General features: G+C 43.0%; 5 protein-coding genes across 5 annotated transcripts; all 5 read left to right on the top strand.

Moving 5' to 3' along the window:
- The first annotated feature begins 82 nt into the window (after nucleotides 1-82).
- LOC143011839 (protocadherin gamma-A11-like) lies at nucleotides 83-2479 on the top strand. The gene has a single exon (XM_076164840.1). It carries the CDS (start codon nucleotides 83-85, stop codon nucleotides 2477-2479), a length of 2397 nt encoding a protein of 798 aa, XP_076020955.1.
- A 1535-nt stretch (nucleotides 2480-4014) lies between these two features.
- Nucleotides 4015-6411, top strand: LOC143011838 (protocadherin gamma-A11-like). The gene has a single exon (XM_076164839.1). The coding sequence runs from the start codon at nucleotides 4015-4017 to the stop codon at nucleotides 6409-6411; it is 2397 nt and encodes a 798-aa protein (XP_076020954.1).
- Nucleotides 6412-7837: 1426 nt separating this feature from the next.
- LOC143011837 (protocadherin gamma-A11-like) lies at nucleotides 7838-10234 on the top strand. The gene has a single exon (XM_076164838.1). It carries the CDS (start codon nucleotides 7838-7840, stop codon nucleotides 10232-10234), a length of 2397 nt encoding a protein of 798 aa, XP_076020953.1.
- A 1632-nt stretch (nucleotides 10235-11866) lies between these two features.
- LOC143011836 (protocadherin gamma-A8-like) lies at nucleotides 11867-14267 on the top strand. The gene has a single exon (XM_076164837.1). It carries the CDS (start codon nucleotides 11871-11873, stop codon nucleotides 14265-14267), a length of 2397 nt encoding a protein of 798 aa, XP_076020952.1. The 5' UTR covers nucleotides 11867-11870.
- A 1295-nt stretch (nucleotides 14268-15562) lies between these two features.
- Nucleotides 15563-18667, top strand: LOC143011835 (protocadherin gamma-A11-like). Its single transcript, XM_076164836.1, has 2 exons — nucleotides 15563-18043; nucleotides 18638-18667. Exons 1-2 carry the CDS (start codon nucleotides 15659-15661, stop codon nucleotides 18665-18667), a joined length of 2415 nt encoding a protein of 804 aa, XP_076020951.1. The 5' UTR covers nucleotides 15563-15658.
- Nucleotides 18668-19334: the final 667 nt, after the last annotated feature.

Here is a 19334-nt window from a genome sequence, read left to right as displayed (position 1 = left end):
GGACGACTACAGAATAATTCGTATATACTGGATATAGTGGGATATCTTATAACACAAAGATTTGCGCATTTTTGGATCAAATATGGGACACAAAGGATTCCCGGCAGCGGGCCTCGCCGTCTGTTTTGCCGTGATTCTCCCAACACTGGCGGACATCAGCTACTCGATTGCAGAAGAAATGAAACAAGGATCAGTGATTGGAAATATCGCCAAGGATCTTGGACTGGACTTGAGCAGATTGTCGTCTCGGAAACCCCGAGTGGACACCGAAGGGAGCAACAAGAGATACTGTGACATCAAGCAGGATAGCGGAGATTTGATTGCGTCTCAGAGGATCGACAGAGAGGCTCTTTGTGGTATGAAGCCTTCCTGCGTTATAAAGCTGGAGCTGGTGTTGGAAAACCCACTGGAGCTGCACCGCGTTAACCTTTATGTACAAGATATCAACGATAACTCTCCATTCTTTAAAGATGAGACGGTGAAGCTGGAGATCCACGAATCAACTGAGAAAGGTGCTCGTTTTTCATTAGATGAGGCTCGTGATGCGGATATTGGTGAAAATCACGTCAAACGCTATACGCTACAAAGTAATGACTACTTTATTTTGAATACTGATAAAACAGCAGGTAGTCGAATACAATGTGAATTGATTTTGAAAAATAAATTAGATCGTGAGAAACAACAGGAAGTGAATCTGGTTCTCACAGCTGTAGATGGAGGCTCTCCTCAGAGATCAGGTACTGTAGTGATACACATCACTGTGCTGGATGCGAACGATAACGCTCCGGTGTTTAGCCAGGCCCTCTATAAAGCCAGTCTGCCTGAAAACTCTCCAATAGGAACGGCTGTTTTGACAATTGAAGCCAATGATGCTGATGAGGGAATTAATGGTGAAGTGAGATATGGACTTGATCATTTATCAGAAAAGAGCAACATATTCAGTGTTGATCCAGCAACAGGAGAAGTAACGGTTAATGGACCAATAGATTTTGAAGAGGAGTCATCTTATGAAATTCGAATTAGTGCAAAAGATGGGCTTGGACTGGCCTCATATGCTACATTAATGATTGATGTGACAGATGTGAATGATAATGAGCCTATAATACATCTTAAATCCCTGAATAACCCCATAGCAGAGAACGTGTCTCCTGGTACAGAGGTGGGCATCATTAATGTGCAGGACAGAGACACTGAGAAGAACAGACAGGTCCGCTGCTCCATTCAGCCAAATGTTCCTTTCAAGTTGGTTCCCTCCATTAAAAACTATTATTCTCTGGTGTCCATGGCTCCTCTGGACCGTGAACTTGTGTCTGAGTACAACATTACAATCACTGCTACAGATGAGGGCTCTCCACCTCTGTCCTCCTCTAAAACTGTCCACTTATCTGTAGCTGACGTCAACGACAACCCACCTGTGTTTGAGGAACAGTCGTACAGCGCCTACGTGACTGAAAATAACAAATCTGGCTCCACTTTATGTTCTGTTGCTGCTCGAGATCCAGACTGGAGACAAAACGGTACAGTGATTTATTCTCTCTTAGCTGCTGAGGTGAATGGAGCCCCGGTGTCCTCCTATCTGTCTGTGAACGGAGACACAGGGGTGATCCATGCTGTGAGGTCCTTTGATTATGAACACTTCAGGAGCTTTAAAGTCCATGTGATGGCCAGAGACAACGGTTCTCCACCACTCAGCAGCAACGTGAGCGTCAGTGTGTTCGTAGCGGACGTGAATGACAACTCCCCTCAGATCCTGTACCCCTCCCCTGAGGGAAACTCCTTCATGACCGAGCTGGTCCCCAAAGCTGCACACGGAGGCTCTCTGGTGTCCAAAGTCATAGCAGTTGACGCGGACTCTGGACAGAACGCCTGGCTGTCCTATCATATAGTCAAATCCACTGATTCGGGACTTTTCACCATTGGTCTCCACAGCGGAGAGATCAGGACACAGAGGGACATTTCAGAATCTGATAGCATGAAACAGAACCTGATTGTGGCAGTAAAAGATAACGGACAGCCCTCTCTGTCTGCCACCTGTACCATGTATTTACTGATTTCTGATAACTTGGCTGAGGTGCCAGAGCTGAAGGACATTTCTTATGATGAGAACAATTCCAAACTGACATTCTATCTGATCATAGCACTGGTGTGTGTGTCCACCTTCTTCCTGACCTTCATCATCATCATCCTGGGTGTGAGGTTCTGTCGCAGGAGAAAGCCCAGACTGTTGTTTGATGGAGCGGTGGCCATCCCCAGTGCTTATCTCCCTCCTAATTACGCAGAGGTTGATGGCACAGGAACTTTACGCAGCGCTTACAACTATGATGCCTACCTGACAACGGGATCTAGAACCAGTGACTTTAAGTTTGTTTCTTCTTACAATGACAACACACTGCCTGCTGACCAAACTCTGAGGAAAAGTCCCTCCGACTTTGCTGAGGCCTTTGCAGAGTCAGACTCATCTCCAGAGGTAGGACTTTAATCTGTTAACTCTGCTGTTTTCATCGTTAGTCTTGTGTTTTAACAACAGCTGTCACACTGCACTTGCAGTATGAGGGAAAGAGCATTCGAACAAAATGTAGTTGGCTTAGTGTAAATTAAGTTGCAATAGTGTTTTTGATCCTGCAGAGTTTGCTGACTTGTTTGTAGATTTTGAGGTGTTTGTGAAGTTGGAATGGTTGGATTAGGTTAGTGTCTTTGTTTTGATGTTGTCTAATAACTTTCTTTGCAACATTTTTATGTTTCATTTCATGAAATTTTGCTTCAGTGGATGAAACATTCCCCTGATCACTGAAAGAAATACAGAATTTCTATTTTTGCCTCATGGTTCCACGTTTTAAAATTCAAATTTTGGGAGTTTCATATTTGAAAGATTATAGGCAAGTGTGTTTGAACTGGTTTTTATATGTTGATCTCCACATTGATTTCTTGGATTGTAGCTCGATTCAACATAAAGCAAGAGCGTTGTCGTCAATGTCTCAGTTGTCCTTGACTTAAAGTTATTTTAAGTACACTTCTTCATCTGTTAGAATTAAAGTTTTTTTGATTGGGCTCCCTGTCTCCTCTATCCACTCTAAGTTTTCTTTAAGGAAAATGTGAGTTTCTAAATACAGGTACATATTGCAGATCATTTAACAGACTGGGGATTCTATGAATAACCAGGCTGATGGACATCAATATTATCCCTTCTGTCTGTAGCTTGTTGTTTAATCATTGTTGTTGTCTCTGGTCCTGAAACGGTTGTTGACCTTCACGTGGAAGTTTGGAGTGTCATGTGTATAACTCTAACACGTGTCCTCTTTTAACATTGTTATTAGTCAGTATGTTGGAATGCTTTATATTCAAATATATGCGGTGAAAAACCTCTGTGTTATATAAATATGATGTAGATGCGCTTGAATAGCAGTATTTTATCCTTAGCAGGATGTCGAGTTAATGTAAGTGGACACCATGTCATCACCGTTTCTAAATAGTAATGGTGTTAAATTGTGGATATATGGGTTAGAGATAGAATGTGATTTGGACAAAGACCTCAAATAAACATCATCTGAGTTTTAACGTGATAGTGATCAGAATGAGCTCCTGTGAATTATTACTTATTGTCATTAGCTCATCAAAGTATGATAATATAGCACTGAATTAAAACAAAAATCAACGACTTTCTGATATCCTTACATTAGGTTATATAACATGACGTCATTATTGCGAAAACAGCAAACCGTGCTTTTTTTTTCCTCATCTTGGAGTCCTTCCATACATTCACTCCTCTTGCAGTTTCTGCTGAATGCTCAATGCGTCGCTGTTCACCACACACTGACACATAGAGCCTCCACCTATATTCGTTTGTCTCTGTAGCATATCACGCAAACATCGCTCGGTACGATGGAAGACGCATCCTAATGCAAACACGGATATTTAAACGGGAAAACTGAACATTTACAGTATTCTTTCGTATCTACTGGATATAGAGGGATTGCTACCACAGAAAGATCAGCGCATCGGCTGCTTGGATCAAAGATGGGATACAAAGGATTCCCGGTAGCGGGCCTCGCCGTTTGCTTTGCCGTGATTCTCCCAACACTGGCGGACATCAGCTACTCGATTGCAGAAGAAATGAAACAAGGATCAGTGATTGGAAATATCGCCAAGGATCTTGGACTGGACGTGAGCAGATTGACGTCTCGGAAACCCCGAGTGGACACCGAAGGGAGCAACAAGAGATACTGTGACATCAAGCAGAATAGCAGAGATTTGATTGTGTCTCAGAGGATCGACAGAGAGGCTCTTTGTGGTATGAAGCCTTCCTGCGTTATAAAGCTGGAGCTGGTGTTGGAAAACCCACTGGAGCTGCACCGCGTTAACCTTCATATACAGGATATCAATGACAACTCCCCGCTATTCAAGAAGGACACAGTGAAGCTGGAGATCAGTGAATCAACAGTAAAAGGGGCCAAATTTTCATTAGATGAAGCTCGTGATGCGGACATTGGAGAAAACGGTGTGAAAGGATACACGCTACAAAAAAACAACCATTTCAATTTGAATATTGCTACTAAATCAGATGGCAGAAAACAATGTGAATTGATTTTGGACAATGAATTGGATCGAGAGAAACAACAGGAAGTGAATCTGGTCCTCACAGCTGTAGATGGAGGTTCTCCTCAGAGATCAGGTACTGTAGTGATACACGTGACTGTGCTGGATGCAAACGATAACCCTCCAGTGTTTAGTCAGGCCCATTATAAAGCCAGTTTGCCTGAAAACTCTCCTAAAGGCAAATCAGTTATTACAGTGAAAGCAACTGATGCTGATGAAGGAATTAATGGTGAAGTGAGATATGAAATTGATCACATCTCAGATAACAGTGATATATTCACCCTTGACCAAACAACAGGAGAAGTGAAGGTTAACGGTCCTATAGATTTTGAGGAAGAGTCCTCTTATGAAATTCGAATAAGTGCCACAGATGGACTTGGATTGGCCTCATACACTACTTTAATGATTGATGTGACAGATGTGAATGATAATGAGCCTGTAATATCTGTCAAATCCCTGTCTAACCCTATAGCTGAGAACGTGTCTCCTGGCACAGAGGTGGGCATCGTTAATGTGCAGGACAGAGACTCTGAGAAGAACAGACAGGTCCGCTGCTCCATTCAGCCAAATGTTCCTTTCAAGTTGGTTCCCTCAATTAAAAACTATTATTCTCTGGTGTCCACGGCTCCTCTGGACCGTGAACTTGTGTCTGAGTACAACATTACAATCACTGCTACAGATGAGGGCTCTCCACCTCTGTCCTCCTCTAAGACTGTCCACTTATCTGTAGCTGACGTCAATGACAACCCACCTGTGTTTGAGGAACAGTCCTACAGCGCCTACGTGACTGAAAATAACAAACCTGGCTCCACTTTATGTTCCGTTACTGCTCGAGATCCAGACTGGAGACAAAACGGTACAGTGATTTATTCTCTCTTAGCTGCTGAGGTGAACGGAGCCCCGGTGTCCTCCTATCTGTCTGTGAACGGAGACACAGGGGTGATCCATGCTGTGAGGTCCTTTGATTATGAACACTTCAGGAGCTTTAAAGTCCATGTGATGGCCAGAGACAACGGTTCTCCTCCACTCAGCAGCAATGTGAGCATCAGCGTGTTCGTAGCAGATGTAAATGACAACTCCCCTCAGATCCTGTACCCCTCCCCTGAGGGAAACTCCTTCATGACCGAGCTGGTCCCCAAAGCTGCACACGGAGGCTCTCTAGTGTCCAAAGTCATAGCGGTGGACGCAGACTCTGGACAGAACGCCTGGCTGTCCTATCATATAGTCAAATCCACTGATCCGGGACTTTTCACCATTGGTCTCCACAGCGGAGAGATCAGGACACAGAGGGACATTTCAGAATCTGACAGCATGAAACAGAACCTGATTGTGGCAGTGAAAGATAACGGACAGTCATCTCTGTCTGCCACCTGTACCATGTATTTACTGATCTCTGATAACTTGGCTGAGGTGCCAGAGCTGAAGGACATTTCTTATGATGAGAACAATTCCAAACTGACATTCTATCTGATCATAGCACTAGTGTGCGTGTCCACCTTCTTCCTGACCTTCATCATCATCATCCTGGGTGTGAGGTTTTGTCGCAGGAGAAAGCCAAGACTGTTGTTTGATGGAGCGGTGGCCATCCCCAGCGCTTATCTGCCTCCTAATTACGCAGAGGTTGATGGCACAGGAACTTTACGCAGCGCTTACAACTATGACGCCTACCTGACAACGGGATCTAGAACCAGCGACTTTAAGTTTGTGTCCTCTTACAATGACAACACACTGCCTGCTGACCAAACTCTGAGGAAGAGTCCATCTGACTTTGCTGAGGTGTTTGGAGATTCAGACTCGTCTCCAGAGGTAGGACTTTAATCTGTTCCCTCTGCCGCTTTCTTAATTTTCATTTTAATAATTAGCTGAAGCTCCATTTGTGCCTCCTGGTGTGCTCTGTTAAAAAATCAAATTTTGAGAGTTTCATTTTGAGAAAGTATAAGTAAGCTTGTTTGAACTGATTAATTGTGTACTTTTTTGATCTCCATACTAATTTTTGTTACATTGTGTGTTGTTCACTTCAGTCTACAACAGTAGTTTTAGATTGGGCTCTGAGCTCCCTGGTTTTCCCTTTTGTTACGTACAGGAACATATTTTTACCAATTGCAAATTATGTGACATATGACATGTTCTAGAAATCATCAGACTGTTGCACATCAAGAGTATTACTTTTGACATTTCAATGACTCATCAATTTGAACTTTAAACGGATTTTCCCTCAGGTGTCTGAATGATTCCTGTCTGTAGCTTGTTGTGGAATCGTTTTCGCTGTCTGTGGTGCTGAAACGGTTCTTGACCATTTATTGACAGTAGTTACTTTGTTTGAAGAGAGTGATATAAGAAGGTTGCAGCATAAACAGTTGAAGTCTGCACTTGAAATTGTTTCGTAGTCAAACAACAGTTGGTTCCGCGTTGTTCTCGACTGTTTTCTTTTATTGCCGCGGTTGGAGAGCTGCATTGTGGGTAATGATGTTCTTCTGGGGAAACTGTAAGGGATGGATTTGAGTTGTATTGTTTGTTATCTAGTGTTGTGTGTGCGCACATGTGTCACTGTTTTCATCTTATGATGGCAAAGACATTTGTAGGGGGCATATTTGTTTAATTTTGCTGTTGTTTACATTGTTATTTCGTGTATCCCTAACTGTGATTTGAGAAGAGGGTGAAGAGTGAACTATGTTACATGTTGTATCAAGACAGTAAAGGAAAAGAAAATCTAGAGTGTTATGGTGTGTCGTAACTCCGCTACACAATGACATCACCATTTTCAATTAGTAATCATATTATATTGGGCATATATGTGTTGGCGATGGAATATAATTCGCTCCTGTGACTCATGATTTATTATCATTACCTCATCAAATTATGATCATTTGACTTTGATTGGAAAAAAAACTATTTTTCTATTTCAGCATTCTGTGCCAGATTAAATTATGCCAAATGTGCGAGAACAGCAAACCAACTTTGTTTCCTCACCTTGAACTCCTTCCATATATTCACTCCTCTTGTAGTTTCTGCTGAATGCTCAATGCGTCGCTGTTCACCACACACTGACACATAGAGCCTCCACCTATATTCGTTTGTCCCTTTAACATATCACGCAAACATCGTTCAGGACGATGGAAGACGCATCGTAAAGCAAATGCTGCTGTTTTAACCGGATTTTTGAACGACTACAGAATAATTTCGTATATACTGGATATAGTGGGATTTTTTATAACACAAAGATTTGCGCATTTTTGGATCAAAGATGGGATACAAAGGATTCCCGGTAGCGGGCCTCGCAGTCTATTTTGCAGTGATTCTCCCAACACTGGCGGACATCAGCTACTCGATTGCAGAAGAAATGAAACAAGGATCAGTAATTGGAAATATCGCCAAGGATCTTGGACTGGATGTGATCAGATTGACGTCTCGGAAACCTCGAGTGGACACCGAAGGGAGCAGCAAGAGATACTGTGACATCAAGCAGAATAGCGGAGATTTGATTGTGTCTCAGAGGATCGACAGAGAGGCTCTTTGTGGTATGAAGCCTTCCTGCGTTATAAAGCTGGAGCTGGTGTTAGAAAACCCACTGGAGCTGCACCGCGTTAACCTTCATATACAAGATATCAACGACAACTCCCCATTCTTTAAAGATGAGACAGTGAAACTGGAAATCAGGGAATCAACTGTTAAAGGTGCTCGTTTTTCTCTTGATGAAGCTGGTGATGCGGATATTGGAGAAAATGACGTCAAACGCTACACGCTACAAAGTAACGACTATTTTTCTTTTAATACTGAAAAAACCGCAGATAGTCGAATACAATGTGAATTGATTTTGGAGATAGAATTGGATCGAGAAAAACAACAGGAAGTGAATCTGGTCCTCACAGCTGTAGATGGAGGTTCTCCTCAGAGATCAGGTACTGTAGTGATACACGTCACTGTGCTGGATGCGAACGATAACGCTCCAGTGTTTAGTCAGGCTCTTTATGAAGCCAGATTGCTAGAAAACTCTCCTATAGGCACAGTAGTGATCGCAGTGAGCGCTTTTGATGCTGATGAAGGAATTAATGGTGAAGTGAGATATGGACTTGATCATTTCTCTGAAAAGAATAAAATATTCAGTCTTGATCCAACAACAGGAGAAGTGAAGGTTAATGGACCAATAGATTTTGAAGAAGAGTCTTCTTATGAAATTCGAATTAGTGCAAAAGATGGACTTGGATTGGCCTCATATGCTACATTAATGATTGACGTGACAGATGTGAATGATAATGAGCCTGTAATATCTGTCAAATCCCTGACTAACCCCATAGCAGAGAACGTGTCTCCTGGGACAGAGGTGGGCATCATTAATGTGCAGGACAGAGACTCAGAGAAGAACAGACAGGTCCGCTGCTCCATTCAGCCAAATGTTCCTTTCAAGTTGGTTCCCTCCATTAAAAACTATTATTCTCTGGTGTCCACGGCTCATCTGGACCGTGAACTTGTGTCTGAGTACAACATTACAATCACTGCTACAGATGAGGGCTCTCCACCTCTGTCCTCCTCTAAAACTGTCCACTTATCTGTAGCTGACGTCAACGACAACCCCCCTGTGTTTGTGGAACAGTCCTACCGCGCCTACGTGACTGAAAATAACAAACCTGGCTCTACTTTATGTTCTGTTACTGCTCGAGATCCAGACTGGAGACAAAACGGTACAGTGATTTATTCTCTCTTAGCTGCTGAGTTGAACGGAGCCCCGGTGTCCTCCTATCTGTCTGTGAACGGAGACACAGGGGTGATCCACGCTGTGAGGTCCTTTGATTATGAACACTTCAGGAGCTTTAAAGTCCACGTGATGGCCAGAGACAATGGTTCTCCTCCACTCAGCAGCAACGTGAGCATCAGTGTGTTCATAACGGACGTGAATGACAACAGCCCTCAGATCCTGTACCCCTCCCCTGAGGGAAACTCCTTCATGACCGAGCTGGTCCCCAAAGCTGCACACGGAGGCTCTCTGGTGTCCAAAGTCATAGCGGTCGACGCAGACTCTGGACAGAACGCCTGGCTGTCCTATCATATAGTCAAATCCAGCGATCCGGGACTTTTCACCATTGGTCTCCACAGCGGAGAGATCAGGACACAGAGAGACATTTCAGAATCTGACAGCATGAAACAGAACCTGATTGTGGCAGTGAAAGATAACGGACAGCCCTCTCTGTCTGCCACCTGTACCATGTATTTACTGATCTCTGATAACTTGGCTGAGGTGCCAGAGCTGAAGGACATTTCTTATGATGAGAACAATTCCAAACTGACATTCTATCTGATCATAGCACTGGTGTGTGTGTCCACCTTCTTCCTGACCTTCATCATCATCATCCTGGGTGTGAGGTTCTGTCGCAGGAGAAAGCCAAGACTGTTGTTTGATGGAGCGGTGGCCATCCCCAGTGCTTATCTCCCTCCTAATTACGCAGAGGTTGATGGCACAGGAACTTTACGCAGCGCTTACAACTATGATGCCTACCTGACAACGGGATCTAGAACCAGCGACTTCAAGTTTGTGTCCTCTTACAATGACAACACACTGCCTGCTGACCAAACTCTGAGGAAGAGTCCATCTGACTTTGCTGAGGCATTTGGAGAGTCAGACTCATCTCCAGAGGTAGGAGTTTAATGAGTAAACTATGCACTTAGTTTTCTTCTGTATCCTTGTGATTTAACAGCAGTTATTTATATTAAAATAACAGCACTGCACTGAGGGATAAAAATGCATTTTGAATGAATTGTTCCTGGCATAGTTTCAATTAGGTTGTCACACTAATTTTAATGTCCAAATTTAACAGTTTGCTGACCTGTTTGACGTTTGAAAGTGTTTTGTGTGGCGAGGTTGGAATGGTAACATCGTGGTGACTTTTGGATAATTGCTTGGATAATAACTGTTGTTACATCTTTTTTATGTTTCCTTATATGAGACTTTGCTTCAGTGATCAGTATGTGTCCCTGATATCTATCAAACATTTACATTAATATATTGGTCTTGTATTAGATTTGCAAAATTTTGCCTTGATTTCACCTGTTTCATTGATCTTTGAGTGTTAATGTATACTGGTCTCACTTTACATTGCTTGTAGTTTTCCATTGTGTCCAATTATGACAGTGAAGCAAATTCTTGATCTGAAATTCCTGTGTCAGATTGGGCATATGAAGGTTTGATTAGTGGGGTCTTACTGACACGGTATATCTTTATTTCTGTTGTCCCAGATTATACACCAGTCTGGCAGAGCTGTAGCCATGAACAGCAATCAGAGGAAGTTTCTTCTGCAGTGGTGGCTGATGGGACATTTTAAATAATTTGTTCAGCTCTTGTAGGTCTTCTTCTTACTTAAGGCACACATGCTGCCAAGGTGCAAATGACCTAATTAAGTCCTCCCTGGCAGTCACTTACACATGTCGTCAGGCCTCCTGCATTTGCGCCATTTGAGTGTTGTTGTAGGTTGTTGTTGGAGACACAGCTCTCAGTTGTGTATTGGCCTTTGATAGGTTTAGGGTGTAACATCACAGTATTTAATTTTGTGTCTCACTCTTGTCACTGTAATCTCTGTGGAGGTATTTTTGTGCAACTATGCTCCTTTGCGGCATCTGTCTCTGTCCATGGTGCTGAAGCTGAGCTGAAAATGGAGAGCAGCTGGTTCTAATATAAGTAATTGCCCCTGCGTCTTATTGCCTTTATAGGTTGAGACTTTAACAACACCAACAACGACAAAAATACAAAAAATGATACTGTTACTTACACTGATACCAATACAAATACTAATAGGAATACTAACACATAACACTTGCTGTCCTTGACTTTGTCCTTATTCATCTGTTTAAGCTTAAATTCGAAGTCGTTTGTTATAACCGTGTCATTTTTTTGTGCATATTCTAATCATACTTTGACACAGTATAATTGTAATTTACTTGATCTGATTAGTGTGGTTTGCATACTGTCATTTTATCTTACTGTGATCGACGCTTAAGGCGAATGGAAATTGCCATTTTATGTTTTGATATTTTGTGGTGAGTAAGTCATGACACAGCAGTGTACAGATAGAAATGGACTCAAGGTGCCGCTGTTGACCAGCACAACCTGGGCGCGGACATCTCCACCCTCTGCTGCTGCCGTCATATACGTTAGCGTGTTTTTCAAGTATCGGTTAAATCGACGTTTCCTCGGCGGTGTAATGTTGGATTACTGACTCTGTTTTGGATTTGGATTATTGTCTTCTCTACATCATTTGTACAAACTCGGGACGTCTTTTTGTCTCAGGATGGGAGACAAAGGATTTTCCGTTTTCGGCCTGATCTTTTGCGTCGCTTCCTTGATTCAGATGCTGCATCTCGCATACGGAGACCTGAGTTATTCCGTGCCGGAGGAACTGAAACGAGGCTCTGTTATTGGAAATATAGCCAAGGATCTCGGTCTGGACCTGCGCGCTTTGTCCTCTCGAAAGGCTCGTGTTGACTCAGACGGGACTCGTAAACAGTACTGTGACATGAATCTGAGCACCGGCGATTTGTTAGCGACGGAGAGAATCGATCGGGAAAATCTGTGTGGGAAGAAAGCGTCGTGTGTTTTAAAGGTAGATCTCGTGTTGGAAAATCCCCTCGAGCTTCAGCATGTAAGTCTGCATGTTCAAGATGTCAACGACAATTCCCCACAATTTAAAGATAATTTGATCGAAATGGAAATACGCGAGTCAGCAGAAAAGGGTAGCCGTTTCTCCATCCAGGAGGCTCATGATGCAGATATAGGCCAGAATTCTGTTCAAAGATACACCCTGCAGAAGAACGACAATTTCATTCTCGCTGTGGACGGTAACGCGGTTGAACTTGTGCTGGAGAATAAACTCGATCGAGAGAAACAAAAAGAGATAAATCTGTTCCTCACAGCTGTAGATGGAGGCATTCCTCAGAGATCAGGTACTGTAGTGATACACGTCACTGTGCTCGATGCGAATGATAACGCTCCAGTGTTTAGTCAGGCCCTTTATAGAGCAAGTGTGGCTGAAAACTCTCCTCCAAACACCGTAGTGATAACAGTGAGGGCAACTGACGCAGATGAAGGAGTGAATGGAGATGTAACATATGACTTTGGCCACGTGTCAGATGATGATGTAAATGTATTTTCTATTGATCATAAAACAGGGCAAATAAGAATAATTGGCTTGATTGATTATGAGGAAATAAGTTCTTTTGAAATTGGAGTTCAAGCAAAAGATGGTTTAGGTCTGACAGCATACGCAAAGGTGATGATAGAAGTAAGTGATGTAAATGACAACGCTCCACTGATATATTTAAAGTCCCTGACTAACCCCATAGCAGAGAATGTGTCTCCTAGTACAGAGGTGGGCATCATTAATGTGCAGGACAGAGACTCAGAGAAGAACAGACAGGTTCGCTGCTCCATTCAGCCAAATGTTCCCTTCAAGTTGGTTCCCTCCATTAAAAACTATTATTCTCTGGTGTCCACGGCTCATCTGGACCGTGAACTTGTGTCAGAGTACAACATTACAATCATTGCTACAGATGAGGGCTCTCCACCTCTGTCCTCCTCTAAGACTGTCCACTTATCTGTAGCTGACGTCAACGACAACCCACCTGTGTTTGAGGAACAGTCCTACAGCGCCTACGTGACTGAAAATAACAAACCTGGCTCCTCTTTATGTTCGGTTACTGCTCGAGATCCAGACTGGAGACAAAACGGTACAGTGATTTATTCTCTCTTAGCTGCTGAGGTGAACGGAGCCCCGGTGTCCTCCTATCTGTCAGTGAACGGAGACACAGGGGTGATCCACGCTGTGAGGTCCTTTGATTATGAACACTTCAGGAGCTTTAAAGTCCATGTGATGGCCAGAGACAACGGTTCTCCTCCACTCAGCAGCAACGTGAGCATCAGTGTATTCATAGCAGACGTGAATGACAACTCCCCTCAGATCCTGTACCCCTCCCCTGAGGGAAACTCCTTCATGACCGAGCTGGTCCCCAAAGCTGCACACGGAGGCTCCCTGGTGTCCAAAGTCATAGCAGTGGACGCAGACTCTGGACAGAATGCCTGGCTGTCCTATCATATAGTCAAATACACTGATGCAGGACTTTTCACCATCGGTCTCCACAGCGGAGAGATCAGGACACAGAGGGACATTTCAGAATCTGACAGCATGAAACAGAATCTGATTGTGGCAGTGAAAGATAACGGACAGCCCTCTCTGTCTGCCACCTGTACCATGTATTTACTGATCTCTGATAACTTGGCTGAGGTGCCAGAGCTGAAGGACATTTCTTATGATGAGAACAATTCCAAACTGACATTCTATCTGATCATAGCACTGGTGTGTGTGTCCACCTTCTTCCTGACCTTCATCATCATCATCCTGGGTGTGAGGTTCTGTCACAGGAGAAAGCCCAGACTGTTGTTTGATGGAGCGGTTGCCATCCCCAGTGCTTATCTCCCTCCAAATTACACAGAGGTTGACGGCACAGGAACTTTGCGCAGCGCTTACAACTATGACGCCTACCTGACAACGGGATCTAGAACCAGCGACTTTAAGTTTGTGTCCTCTTACAATGACAACACACTGCCTGCTGACCAAACTCTGAGGAAAAGTCCCTCTGACTTTGCTGTGGCGTTTGAAGAGTCAGACTCATCCCCAGAGGTAGGACTTTAAATTGTTGACTCTGCTGTTTTCAGCGTTGCCCTTGTGTTTTAACAGTAGCTGTTTATGTATAAACTACAACAACACAGAGTTTGCTGAACAGTTTGGAGGTTTGGAGGTGTGTGTGAGGTTGAAATCATTGTAGTATGTTAGTTCCTTAGTAAGTGATTATGGAGCTCTAATTGTGCCTCATGATTTCACATTTTAAAATTCAATTTGGTATGTTGCTCAATTCACCATAAAGCAAGAAGTTTGTCTGCATTATCTCGGGTTGTCCCTGACCTAAACTAATTCAGGTAAACGTTTTCGCCTTTTAGATTGAAGTTGTTTTGGTTGGGCTCTCTGTCTCCTCTATCCCCTCGGAATTTTCTTTCAGCGAAATGTGAGTTACTAAATTTCATGTACATGTTGCAGATCATTTAACAGACTGGGGATTATATGAATAACCAGCCTGATGGACATCAATAATATTCCTTTTGAAAATTTGTTTGCTGTTATTATGAAAACTTTCAATACATTTTGAATCAGATATCTGAATAATTACCATCTGTAGCTTGTTGTTTAATCATTGTCGTTATCTGTGGTCCCGAAAAGGTTTTTGACCCTAAAGTGGCCGCCTGGAGTGTTGCGTGTATTTATCTAAACTGTGTCATCTTCTAAGATTGTTATTAGTCAGTATGCTGTAATGCTTTAAAATCAAATGATATGCTGTGCAAGTCCTACAGTGCGTCTAAATAATATTGAAACGCCACATGTCGTAATTTAGACTTGCTGAAGTAGCAGTTGTTTATTCTTAGCAGGGGTTGAGTTAATTAAAGCGGACACCAAGTCTTCACTGTTTCCAATTATTAATGGTTTAAAAAAGTGCATATATGGGTTAGAGATAACATGTGATTTTGAAAAAAAAACCTTCCCATTAACAATTTCTGAGTTTTAACGTATTAGTCATGGGATCGAGCACCTGTGAATTATGACGTATTGTCATTAGCTCATCAAAGTATGATACTATAGCAGTGAATTAAAAGAATAAAATCAACGACTTTGTGATTTCAGCATTCTGGGTTATATGACATGACGTCCTTATTGCGAAAACAGCAAACTGTGCTTTGTTTCCTCATCTTGGACTCTTTCCACATATTCCCTCCTCTTGCAGTTTCTGCTTAATGCTCAGTGCGTCGCTGTTCACCACAGACTGACACATAGAGCCTCCACCTATATTCGTTTGTCTCTCTATCTCTAGCATAGCGCGCAAACATCGTTCAGTACGATGGAAGACGCATCCTGAATGCCAGCATGGATATATAAACGGGAAAACCGAACACCTTCATAATTATTTCGTATCTACTGGATATAGAGGGATTGTTGTCACGGGAACATTTGCGCATCGGCTGCTTGGATCAAAGATGGGATACAAAGGATTCCCGGTAGCGGGCCTCGCCGTCTGTTTTGCCGTGATTCTCCCAACACTGGCGGACATCAGCTACTCGATTGCAGAAGAAATGAAACAAGGATCAGTGATTGGAAATATCGCCAAGGATCTTGGACTGGACGTGAGCAGATTGACGTCTCGGAAACCCCGCGTGGACACCGAAGGGAGCAGCAAGAGATACTGTGACATCAAGCAGAATAGCGGAGATTTGATTGTGTCTCAGAGGATCGACAGAGAGGCTCTTTGTGGTATGAAGCCTTCTTGCGTTATAAAGCTGGAGCTGGTGTTGGAAAACCCACTGGAGCTGCACCGCGTTAACCTTCATATACAAGATATCAACGACAACTCCCCATTCTTTAAGAAGGACGCGGTTAAATTGGAAATACGCGAATCAACTGAGAAAGGTGCTCGATTTTCATTAGATGACGCTCTTGATGCCGATATTGGGGAAAACGGCGTCAAAAGCTACACGCTACAAAGAAACGAATACTTTATTTTGAACATCGATACACAATCAGGTGGGCGAAAACAATGTGAATTGGTTCTGGATAATAAATTAGATCGAGAGAAAAAAATGGAAGTGAACATGGTCCTCACAGCTGTAGATGGAGGTTCTCCTCAGAGAACAGGTACTGTAATGATACACGTCACAGTGCTGGATGCGAACGATAACGCTCCAGTGTTTAGTCAGGCCCTTTATAAAGCCAGTCTGCCTGAAAACTCTCTAATAGGAGCAGCTGTAATTACAGTGAAAGCAAACGATCCTGACGAGGGAATTAATGGTGAAGTGAGATATGAACTGGATCATTTCTCAGAAAAGAATAAAATATTCAGCTTGGATTCAATAACAGGAGAGGTGAAAGTTAATGGACCAATAGATTTTGAAGAAGAGTCGTCTTTTGAAATTCGTATCAGTGCAACAGATGGACCTGGATTAGCCTCATATGCTACATTAATGATTGAAGTAACAGATGTAAATGACAATGAGCCTATGATATCTGTCAAATCCCTGACTAACCCCATAGCAGAGAATGTGTCTCCTGGTACAGAGGTGGGCATCATTAATGTGCAGGACAGAGACTCAGAGAAGAACAGACAGGTCCGCTGCTCCATTCAGCCAAATGTTCCTTTCAAGTTAGTTCCCTCCATTAAAAACTATTATTCTCTGGTGTCTACGGGTCCTCTGGACCGTGAACTTGTGTCTGAGTACAACATTACAATCATTGCTACAGATGAGGGCTCTCCTCCTCTGTCCTCCTCTAAAACTGTCCACTTATCTGTAGCTGACGTCAACGACAACCCCCCTGTGTTTGAGGAACAGTCCTACAGCGCCTACGTGACTGAAAATAACAAACCTGGCTCCGCTTTATGTTCTGTTACTGCTCAAGATCCAGACTGGAGACAAAACGGTACAGTGATTTATTCTCTCTTAGCTGCTGAGGTGAACGGAGCCCCGGTGTCCTCCTATCTGTCTGTGAACGGAGACACAGGGGTGATCCATGCTGTGAGGTCCTTTGATTATGAACACTTCAGGAGCTTTACAGTCCACGTGATGGCCAGAGACAACGGTTCTCCTCCACTCAGCAGCAACGTGAGCGTCAGTGTGTTCATAACGGACGTGAATGACAACTCCCCTCAGATCCTGTACCCCTCCCCTGAGGGAAACTCCTTCATGACCGAGCTGGTCCCCAAAGCTGCACACGGAGGCTCCCTTGTGTCCAAAGTCATAGCGGTGGACGCAGACTCTGGACAGAACGCCTGGCTGTCCTATCATATAGTCAAATCCACTGATCCTGGACTTTTCACCATTGGTCTTCACAGCGGAGAGATCAGGACACAGAGGGACATTTCAGAATCTGACAGCATGAAACAGAACCTGATTGTGGCAGTGAAAGATAACGGACAGCCCTCTCTGTCTGCCACCTGTACCATGTATTTGCTGATTTCTGATAACTTGGCTGAGGTTCCAGAGCTGAAGGACATTTCTTATGATGAGAACAATTCCAAACTGACATTCTATCTGATCATAGCACTGGTGTGCGTGTCCACCTTCTTCCTGACCTTCATCATCATCATCCTGGGTGTGAGGTTCTGTCGCAGGAGAAAGCCCAGACTGTTGTTTGATGGAGCGGTGGCCATCCCCAGTGCTTATCTGCCTCCAAATTACGCAGAGGTTGATGGCACAGGAACTTTACGCAGTGCTTATAACTATGATGCCTACCTGACAACGGGATCTAGAACCAGCGACTTTAAGTTTGTTTCTTCTTACAATGACAACACACTGCCTGCTGACCAAACTCTGAGGAAAAGTCCCTCTGACTTTGCTGATGCATTTGGAGATTCAGATTCATCTCCAGAGGTAGGACTTTAATGAGTTAACTATGGTGTTTGTTTTCTTCTTTGTCCTTGTGATTTAACAGCAGTTGTTTATATTTTAAATTACAACAACACTGCACTGAAGAATAAAATGCATTTTGCATAGTTTTAATTAGGTTGTAACACCAATTTTAACTTGCACATTGAACAGTTTGCTGACCTGTTTGAAAGTGTTTTGTGATGGCAGGTTGGAATGGTTACACTGTTTATGGTGGTGACTTTTTTTGGGGATAATTGTATAGCAACTTATTTTACACTTATTTTATGTTTCCTTTCATGCGACTTTGCTTTAGTGATCAGGATGTGTCCCTGATAACCATCAAACATATACATTAATATGTTGGTGTTGTGTGAGATTTTCACAATTTTATAAACACTTTGATTTCACCTGCTTTCAATGATCTTTGAGTGTTTGTGTTACTGATCTCACTTTACATTGCTTGTAGTTGTCCATGGTGTCCAATTTTGACAGTGAAGCCAATTCTTGATCTGCCAATGCTGTGTCAGGTTGAGCATATTTATGTTTTTATTATTGGGGTCTTACTTACATGGTATATCTTTATTTCTGTTGTCCCAGATTCTGTACACCAGTCTGGCAGAGCTGTAGCCATAAACAGCATTCAGAGGAAGTTTCCTCTGTGGTGGTGGTTGATGTGACATTCTAAATAATATATTCAGCTCCTGTAGGTTTTCTTCTTACTTAAGGCACACATGCTGCCAAGGTGCAAATGCTATTATTAAGTCCTACCTGGCAATCACTCATACATGTCGTCAGGCCTCTTGTATTTGCGCCACATGAGTGTTGTTGTGGAGACACAGCTCTCAGTTCTGTATTGGCCTTTGATAGGTTTGGGCTGTAACATTACACAGTCTTTAATTGTGTGTCTCCCTCTTGTCACTATGGTCTCTGTGTAAGTATCTTTGTGCAACTATGCCCCTTTGCTGCATCTGTCTCTGTCCATGGTGCTGAAGCTGAGCTGAACCTGAAGTGCAGCTGGTTCCAATCTATGTAATTGTCGCAGCGCCCTTTTGCCTTTATTGAGACTTAAACAACAACAATCTTATCTTATCTCATCTTAACAGTAATACAAAAACTGATACTTATTCCGGTACCGATACCAATACTAACAGGAAAACTAACACAAATCCCTTGCTGTACGTGTCCAGATATCCATCTGTTATAGCTTACATTCGAACTAGTGTGATTTTTGTGCATATTCTCATTATACTTTGACACAATATAATTGTAATTTACTTGAGCTGATTAGTATGGT

This window comes from Genypterus blacodes, unplaced genomic scaffold (assembly GCF_046128005.1).
Source record: "Genypterus blacodes isolate CSIRO-AG114 ecotype Tasmania unplaced genomic scaffold, CSIRO-AGI_Gbla_v1 ptg000139l_1, whole genome shotgun sequence".
NCBI lineage: Eukaryota > Metazoa > Chordata > Actinopteri > Ophidiiformes > Ophidiidae > Genypterus > Genypterus blacodes.
The sequence above is the reverse complement of the archived record's forward strand: the minus strand, read 5'-3'. Positions and strand labels throughout refer to the sequence as shown.